We start from the raw sequence: 9,801 nt of genomic DNA, 5'->3' as shown, positions 1-9,801 counted from the left end.
GGTGTAGTCAGGTGTTGAGGTGTCTGTTATTATTTGAAAGTGGAAATCTGACACAGGAAGTTGCTCTTTCCTCTCGCCTCCAGGTCCAGAAACTTCAGAGAGCAGCCCTGAAAGATCCAGTGAAGTGCGCCGTATCCACCAAATACTCCACAGTGGACAAACTCCAGCAGTACTACGTCTTCATACCGGCCAAGTACAAGGTAAGAGCTGCTCAGTCTCATGTAATGTTTTAAAGGTGACATATCACGCTTTTTTCATCAACATATATTGGTCTAAGAGGTCCCCAAAACATGTCTTTAAAGTTTATGGTCATAAAAACACTTTGAAATCAGATTTTGGTCTGCCTGAAAAACCCTCTTCTTCAGACCTCCTCAGATTTCTCTCTGACCACGCCCCCTCAGGAAGTGGGTGTGGCCTCGGCTGTCCAGCACGTTGATCTAATGTTTACATGTTGGCTGAATATACACGGCTGCTCAGAGACCCGCGTTACTTCAACCCTCTGAATCTGATCCTGACGGAGAGGCGCCTGCAGCAGGACCTTTCTGAACCAGTGGTCACAGATTTAGTGTTTCTTGTTGTTTTATTTGTCAGCATGTCGACGTGTGTCTTGGTACACAGCTACCAACATGTAGCTATGTGGCTATGCTAACTAGCGCTAGCACTTATCCATGATAAATAAAAATCATCCACTAGATCTTCAAATCTGCAGACGTGGGGAGTCAAAGCGACCTTTGTGTTTATTAAGACAGCCTACAACTAGCATGCCTCCCTCCTAAGCTCCTTGTTAGCACACATGTGTGCAGGGAATGAAAAACGGAGGAGGGGTTGAGTTGTATTTTATACAGTCTATGGGCTGAACAAGCTCCAAGCTCTGACTTCCTGTTACAGACCGGATGGCGTTGTGACGTATGAAAAACACTGAAAACTGAAACGGCTGGTTTCAGCACACATTTACAGAAAGGTGGAGAAATCAGAACAGGGGCAGAATGGATTCTTTTCCTTTTCAGGGGGTTAGTAGACAGGGACACATATTTCAGGGAGAGAACTATTAAAGAGTCCATTTTGCATGATATGTCACCTTTAAAACCTGATGCACATGTTCCTCCTCTGTGCACAGAACACCACACTCATGCTTTGTTGTTGTTGTTGTTGTTGTTGTTGTTGTTGTTGTTTAATCCCAGGACTGTTACCTGGTGTCCATCCTGAACGAACTCGCCGGCAACTCATTCATGATCTTCTGCAGCACGTGTAATAACGCCCAGCGGGTGGCGCTGTTGTTAAGGAACCTTGGAATCACTGCAATCCCTCTTCATGGACAGATGAGTCAGGTAGAGCTGCAGAGGAACACACATGCACACACACACACACACGCACCTCCTGCACAGGTTCATCTGAAATCGAAACAAACAATATAATTTCAAAAACCCAGCAGAGAAGAGCTGGACCAGTGAGGAGAGGGACACGCCTCCTCAGTGTTTGATGGACCTGACATTTGTTCAGTTTAGGTTAGAGTTATTTACATTTTGAGTTTGCTTGATGGAATTAAAGGACAGGTAATAGTCAGGTTTCAAAAAGTAGTCAGAACTGGATGTTGGAAATGTGTTAAGATTAGGGGTGAGCCCGACTAAGGATCTGCTTAGTGGAATCTGATTCATCAGATTTTGCCCGTAGTGGATGAATAGTGGAATGTTTGTTGTTTTTCCTTATTGACCCAAAGTCTGCATGATGGACATGAAGGTGCATTCAAGGACCGTCGTAAATGTGCATTACAGTCCTTTCATGGCTTTTTTCTGTGAGTCAAGAGAATCTAAATACAGTCACAGTGGTCACATGAAGAATGTTTTCTAAAAACATCTGTAATGTAGCAGATTTACTCACCCCTGAGATTTGTAGTGGGGAAAAAATTGCAATCTTTTCAAAAAGCTGTCAGAAAATCAGCTTTTTGGGCCGCAACAGTCACAAAATACTCTGTGAAATCCTGCAGGGACTGAGGAGTAAGTGTTTTGTGTTAATTAATTGTCATATTTTCTCTTGATCAGAACAAACGTCTCGGAGCGCTCAACAAGTTCAAGTCAAAGTCCCGCTCGGTGCTGCTGGCGACAGATGTGGCGTCCAGAGGACTCGACATTCCTCACGTAGACTGTGTCATCAACTACGACATCCCCACTCACTCCAAGGTACCCTGCTGTGGATTTGGTTTCACTTAGTGGTTGTCATGTAGCCTGATTTGATGTGAATGAATCTTTGGATCTGTCTCTTTCAGGATTACATCCACAGAGTCGGACGAACCGCCAGAGCGGGGCGGTCTGGAAAGTCCATCACGTTTGTCACTCAGTAAGAACTTCCTGTTTCTCATCAGCATGCTGCTTCATGTGCTCCAAGTAAGAGAGTGACAACAGGCCGACTGAAGTAAAATGTGATGTTCTGTCCTCTTAGATATGATGTGGAGCTTTTCCAGCGAATTGAAACCCTGATTGGGAAAAAGCTTCCCGCCTTCCCGACGCAGGAGGACGAGGTGATGATGCTGGTGGAGAGGGTTAGTGAAGCTCAGAGATATGCACGGCTGGTAAGTCTTCTTCACTCTCTAGTCACGGCTACAAATGTCTCTCTAATGCAATGCTTGTTAATTAAACTTGGTGGAGATTTGGTTGAAACAGGTCATGTGTATTGACAAACTCCTTTAGAAAAAAGAAGCCCATGAATGATTCAATGTCTGGTCTTTCTCAGGAAATGAAGGAACAAGGTGAGAAAAAGAAAAGGCCCAGAGGAGGAGACAGAGACGAGGATGACACAGAGCAATCCAGCGGAGTGAGGAAGAAAGTGAAAGGTGGTTTAGGAGGAGGAGGAGGAGGAGGAGGAGGAGGAGATGGGGGGAAAGGAGGGGTGAAAAAGAGAGGTGGAGGAGCCTGGAGGGGAGGGCGCTAAAGCCTCCAACATGAACAGACTGTATATAAACCTGACATACCCACAACAACATGCCTTTAATGTTTGTTTTTCATGTAATATTTCATCATGTTATTTCACCATATTTACATAGCGTCCATTTAAATCTAAACATCACACTTTTAAAATGTTAAACTGCTTTATTACACCTTTAAAGATCCATAAACATCAACTTTAAAGCTTTGAGGTTGATACACAGCTAAATAAGAACACATGTTGAAATTTGAAGACATAGAAAGCCATATTTCAGGTTAATTTTAGATGTTTGATGAGTTTTAAAGTATGTTTTCACTTGAATTATGACTCAAACTTCCACATTACATCTTAATTAGAGTTAATAAGATGAAGAAGTGGCGTTAAACTAACCCTTTGTCCGGTTTATTATGTCATTTATAACATAAAACATCAAAGTGTGACATTTAAGAGATAAATGGCGTCCTAGTAAATATGGTTTGATTCAGTTAGTAATCTATTTAATTTCAAACAAAGGTTTTCCTGTTCCTTTGAGAGATATTTCTATTTGTAATAAAATAACTCGGTTAAACACAACACTTGTTTTGATGGACTTGGTGATTCACTGGGTGATATGTTGCTTTCATGTGGAAGAGGATTAGAGCCACTGAGAAAAAAAATTAAAATGAAGGTCCAAATTTTTTCATTATTATTATTTTTCTGGTACACTGTTTACAGAGCAGCAACATCAGAGCCGTCTTGGCTTTTCTGCAGCTGGATAGTGACCCGGTTGCGCTCTCGGCTGACACCTGATTGAATACACGTTATTTTTCTCAATAAGAACGAGTAGGCAGCAAACTGGACACTGAGAGTCTGAAGTATGCTTCTGTTAGTAGTCTCAGGCTTCACTTTATGACTGCATGTCAGACTGAAGACTGCATGTCAGACTGCATGTCAGACTGAAGACTGCATGTCAGACTGAAGACTGCATGTCAGACTGCATGTCAGACTGCATGTCAGACTGCATGTCAGACTGCATGTCAGACTGAAGACTGCATGTCAGACTGAAGACTGCATGTCAGACTGCATGTCAGACTGCATGTCAGACTGCATGTCAGACTGCATGTCAGACTGCATGTCAGACTGCATGTCAGACTGCATGTCAGACTGAAGACTGCATGTCAGACTGCATGTCAGACTGCATGTCAGACTGCATGTCAGACTGAAGACTGCATGTCAGACTGCATGTCAGACTGCATGTCAGACTGCATGTCAGACTGCATGTCAGACTGCATGTCAGACTGCATGTCAGACTGCATGTCAGACTGCATGTCAGACTGCATGTCAGACTGCATGTCAGACTGAAGACTGCATGTCAGACTGCATGTCAGACTGCATGTCAGACTGCATGTCAGACTGCATGTCAGACTGAAGACTGCATGTCAGACTGCATGTCAGACTGCATGTCAGACTGCATGTCAGACTGCATGTCAGACTGCATGTCAGACTGCATGTCAGACTGCATGTCAGACTGCATGTCAGACTGCATGTCAGACTGCATCCGCGTAGAATATGTTAATGAGCCTGATGGTTGATATTCTGCGTGTCAAACATCTACCCGTATTCAATACAGTCAGTTATTTGCATTTTGTTGCTATAGAAAATTCAATTCAGGGGGAAAACAACCTATTTGGCATTGTTTTTGACGTAAGAATAATAATGTTTTTTTTTTTTTTATCAATTAATCGATAATTGATCGTTAACATTTCCAAAAAATCGATCAGGGAAAACACTTAAAATGTACATCCCTACCAGGTAGGCATGACAATAAATAAAAGACAAAACAAAAAACAAAGAGGACAAACAGAGAAACCTAGAGACAGAACAATACAATACAAACACATGACAGCAGTGAACAACTTAAAAGCAATTTAAAAGCAAGTGCAGGGATGTTGAGTTATGGGGTGGGATGAGAGAGGGCAGCTTTAGGGATTGTTGCAGGTGATTCCAGTCATTTGCAGAGGAAAACTGGAAGGAGGTGCGTCCAAAGGAGGTCCAGGTCTTTGGGTGTGATGAGTCTGATGAGGCTACTTGAGTGCAGGCTCAGGTTTGTGCTGTGAAGTTTGATCAGGGACTGTAGATATAATTCCCCACACGTGTCTCTTCAGCTGTCCTATCCAATAAAGGCAAAAAAAAAAGCACCAAAAATTTAACTTGAGAACAGAATTCTGACTTTTTTCTCAGAATATTAATGATAATAAAAAAAATGACCTTAATTTTTTTGTTCCCCCAATGTCCCAAATCCTCTTCTATACTTTCAGACACAAGATGGCAGTGTTGCCCTTTACAGCAGCAGCAGTAATGAGGTGTATGCACTCTGAATGGGCCGTCATAAACTGATTATTCTCTATTTGTTAAACTTGAGATCTTTATTTTTGTGCAGGCTTACATAAGAAGGTTGTGCAGTAATTACATGTTATTTTGGGCTCTTTTTTTTGCAGTATCTATTATTTGTTTTTAACGCATGTAAGCGGTTTGTGTGAAATTGAGGGGTTGGTTTCTTCCAGCCAATGACTGACAGAGGGAGAGAGAGACCGCAAAGTGAGGGGCCAATTGTCTCCGAGCTGCTCTGGTGGGTGTGTGCCATGCATAGATATTTGGGGGATAGATTTAAGGATAAATCCCCCCTCACATTTAACACTTTGAAATTCCTTATCAGTGTGAGGACTAAGAGATTATGAGGCATCAGCCCCACATTCAGCTCAGGTGCATCCTCCCACAGAGAGTGTGAGTGTGTGTGTGTGCAGTGCATTGTTCTGCAGGGTCACTCTATGTGAGTGCAGTCCGGTGTAGGCGGGTGCAGCAGCAGCGGTCAGGTCTCTTTAGGAGGGGCCCCAGTGTGGAGGAGGCAGCAGCAGCAGCAGCGCTGTGCCTGTGCTGCATACCAAAGCCCCAAATACATGCCTGCAGTTCAGCTGTGTGGAGCTGCTGGTCTCATACAGGGTCGCCTCATCATCAGGGGGGATATCGGGACTGCTTGGTGAACAGGATCGGACTACTGCTTCGCTGAATAACGTTACACCAGGTGAGTCAGGTGTGTGTGTGTGAGGTGTGTGTGTGGGGAGCTTATTATTACAGTCAGGATGGAGGATGGAGCTCACGCTGGTTGCTTATTATGGATCTAAATGGACCTGATGTGAGATTACTTCCAGTCTAAGCTTCTGAACATTATTAGAAACGTCAAAGGAGACCATACTGCAAACATTACACCGGGTAAAGTTAGTTTAATACCTAATATTAGATTGTTTTTATGGTTTTAGGGGGCTTCTTTGACCCACAGCTGCCTACAAATATACATATAGCAAACAGAAAGCTCTTATTAGTTATGTAATGAAAGCTGAAAGAGCTCAGTCTCATAAAAATCAAAGAAAACTCAGTTATTCTGCTTTTTCTTGTAACAGGGACAACTTTTAGCTGGCGTTGCCATAGTAACAACGTTATATATCTGCGCAGGTTCATGTGCGCAGGTTGATTATCGCAGGTTGATTAGCGCAGGTTCATGTGCGCATGTTGATTAGCGCATGTTGATTAGCGCATGTTCATGTGCGCAGGTTGATTAGCGCAGGTTGATTAGTAATGATAGTAAACAGGACTCCAGGCTCCTGCTCTCCGTCCTCCTGTGTCTCTGGAGGTTTTGCCCAATGCACAGTCATCGTGTGTGTTGTGTAAGCTGCTGCAGACCTTAACTCCGTGTGTGATAAAGTGGATCTATAAAAGCACGATTTGCAGAGGAAATAATGGAACCAATACTGATTCTGATCCCATTCACGACGTCCCTCCGTGCTGAGAGTAACCTACGCAGTATGCGCATTGCTGTTGTGCAGATGCATCCAATGAGGAGTCATGCAGACTGTCAGAGACGCACTGAAACCTGGGTTTGAATGAAGTCCAGCTTTTAATTCGTGTCGCCATTCAGCTCCAGATAACATGATCTGAACTCATTACATATGGTGTCTCCCTCCTCAATGTGTGTGTGTGTGTGTGTGTGCAGGAGATTTCATTCATGCATTCCAGTGTTATCCTGTTTTCACACAGTCATTAGAATCAGGATTAAACAGCAGTAAATGGGTTTGTTACTTTGCATTTCAAATTAGAGCAAAAGTTATCATGTAACAGTGGTTAGAAAAGTCTATGAACAGGTAGAAGCCTCGAGCAGGACCAGAACTTATAGGTGGGAAGCCATCTGCCTGATGACCAGAGACAGTAAAGATAGTCAAATACAAACTTTATCAATTCCAATCACTTGAAACATCATAGGGATATTTCTCAGGGTTTGACTGACATGATAATCTCTATGTTTGTCATTGCCTTTAAAGTTTACTCATGAAACTTTACATATGCCACTGTTGTCTAGTCTAGTCTTATTATTTACAGAACCCAAGCTTAGTCCACTAATAAGCAAGTACTTTGCAACAAAGGAGAAGATAAACTTCATTTGAAAGGTAGAAACCTCAGGTAGAACCAGAACTAATAGGTGGCAAGCCATCTGCCTGACTAGTCGAGACAGTACAGATGTTCAAATGCAAACTTTACCAATTAAAGTAACTTGAAACATGATAGTGATATTTCTCAGGGTTTGACTGACATGATAATCTCTGTTTGTCATTGCCTTTAAAGTTTACTCATGAAACTTTACATTTGCTGCAGTCGTCTTGCACAGTCTTTGTAATATTATTTACAGAGCCGAAGCTTAGTCCACTAATAAGCAAGTACTTTGCAACAAAGGATGAAGATAAACTTCCTTTGAAAGGTAGAAGCCTCGAGCAGGACCAGAACTTATGACCAGAGACAGTAAAGATATTCATATACAAACTTTATCAATTCCAATAACTTGAAACATGATAGTGATATTTCTCAGGGTTTGAATGACATGATAATCTCTATGTTTGTCATTGCATGTAAAGTTTACTCATGAAACTTTACATATGCCACCGTTGTCTAGTCTAGTCTTATTATTTACAGAACCCCAGCTTAGTCCACTAATAAGCAAGTACTTTGCAACAATGGAGAAGATAAACTTCATTTGAAAGGTAGAAACCTCAGGTAGAACCAGAACTAATAGGTGGCAAGCCATCTGCCTGACTAGTCGGGACATTACAGATGTTCAAATACAAACTTTACCAGTTAAAGTAACTTGAAACATGATAGTGATATTTCTCAGGGTTTGACTGACATGATAATCTCTATGTTTGTTATTGCCTTAAAAGTTTACTCATGAAACTTTACATTTGCTGCAGTCATCTAGCACAGTCTTTGTAATATTATTTACAGGGCCGAAGCTTAGTCCACTAATAAGCAAGTACTTTGCAACAATGGAGAAGATAAACTTCATTTGAAAGGTAGAAACCTCAGGTAGAACCAGAACTAATAGGTGGCAAGCCATCTGCCTGACTAGTCAAGACAGTACAGATGTTCAAATGCAAACTTTACCAGTTAAAGTAACTTGAAACATGATAGTGATATTTCCCAGGGTTTGACTGACATGATAATTTATTTCTTTGTTATTGCCTCGCAGTCTAGTCTTATTATCTACTTAGTCCACTAACAAGCAAGTACTTAACAACAGTTGAAAGGATAAACTTCCTTTGAAAGGTAGAAACCTTGAGTAGGACCAGAACTAATAGGTGGGAAGTCATCTGCCTGACTAGTTGAGACCGTGAAGATGTTCAAATGCGAAGTTTTATCAATTCCAATATCTTGCCTTGTGATACTGGCGTAATCAAAACACCATATACATGATAATGTTACTGATATTTCCCTGGGTTTGGCTAACATGTCACTCTGCCAAAGTTATATCATGACTCATAGGTAGACAGCTTAGTCTACCTATGAGTGAGCACTTTAAAACATGATAAATTATAACCTCCCTTAGAATATGTAGAAACCTGAGCAGAACCAGACTCATTGGAGGGAGGCTGTCTGCCTGAGCATCTGAGTCATGACAGTCAAGATGTTCAGATTTAAACTCAACCTGTTCAGATGAACCTGCGACTTGACTTGAGTATTGATTAATAGATAACCAACTGTTGTACAAGTTATAGCTCTTAAAGTTCATAACCTCATAACTATTACCATCTAGAGCAGGTGTATAGCAGAGTCTTACAATGACTTTGTTACACCAGTAATGATAACATTCCCTTGAATAGGTAGAAACCTCCAGCAGAACCAGACTCATTAGTGCCAAGTCCATTAATAAGCAAGGACTCTGCAGAGCTGTAGAAAGGATGAACTTCCTTTGAAAGGTAGAAACCTCGGGTAGAACCAGACTCATATAGGTGGGAAGTTATCTGCCTGACCGACTGGGTCAAGGAAGTGGTTTTGCCCCAGTACAACTGTTGTTTGTTATTGCAACCCAGTAAGGAACATAAACCAGGTCTAGTATGATCAATGCTTTGGCCAATGATACCCTGGTTTTAGGGACTGCATTATAGACAGGTTTGGAGGTGAATACTGGTCCTGGTTTGGTCACAATACTTTCTGTCACTCATGTAACATCAAACCCTCTCCTGTCTGTTCCAGGTGGCCACGTCGCTCTGGTAAACCCCAGGTAAGATGTCTCATCGGAGTGGGCAAGAGGACCCGGAGCGGTACCTGTTTGTGGACCGCGCTGTCGTTTACAACCCGGCGGCGCAGGCCGACTGGACGGCCAAGAAGCTGGTGTGGGTCCCCTCGGAGCGCCATGGCTTTGAGGCAGCCAGCATCCGGGAGGAGCGCGGCGAGGAGGTGCAGGTGGAGCTGGCGGAGAACGGCAAGAAGGTGATGATCAACAAGGACGACGTCCAGAAGATGAACCCGCCCAAGTTCAGCAAGGTGGAGGACATGGCCGAGCTCACCTGCCTGAACGAA

At 42.6% G+C, this 9,801-nt stretch overlaps 2 protein-coding genes across 2 annotated transcripts; both read left to right on the top strand.

Annotated features, from left to right (window-relative positions):
- Positions 1 to 83: 83 nt before the first annotated feature.
- LOC117809841 (probable ATP-dependent RNA helicase DDX47) lies at positions 84 to 3,492 on the top strand (the record flags this gene model as incomplete). The annotated part of the gene is made up of 6 exons (XM_034679363.1): positions 84 to 200; positions 1,182 to 1,328; positions 2,040 to 2,177; positions 2,264 to 2,334; positions 2,437 to 2,566; positions 2,728 to 3,492. Coding segments are annotated over 6 exons (801 nt in total), but the record flags the coding sequence as incomplete, so codon positions are not given.
- Positions 3,493 to 5,934: 2,442 nt separating this feature from the next.
- LOC117809840 (myosin-10) lies at positions 5,935 to 9,798 on the top strand (the record flags this gene model as incomplete). Its single annotated transcript, XM_034679362.1, has 2 exons — positions 5,935 to 5,980; positions 9,475 to 9,798. A coding segment is annotated over exon 2 (291 nt), but the record flags the coding sequence as incomplete, so codon positions are not given.
- Between the last annotated feature and the right edge of the window lie 3 nt (positions 9,799 to 9,801).

Source organism: Notolabrus celidotus, unplaced genomic scaffold (assembly GCF_009762535.1).
Source record: "Notolabrus celidotus isolate fNotCel1 unplaced genomic scaffold, fNotCel1.pri scaffold_46A_arrow_ctg1, whole genome shotgun sequence".
Lineage (NCBI taxonomy): Eukaryota > Metazoa > Chordata > Actinopteri > Labriformes > Labridae > Notolabrus > Notolabrus celidotus.
Note: the sequence above shows the minus strand (reverse complement) of the source record. Positions and strands in the feature narration are given on the sequence as shown.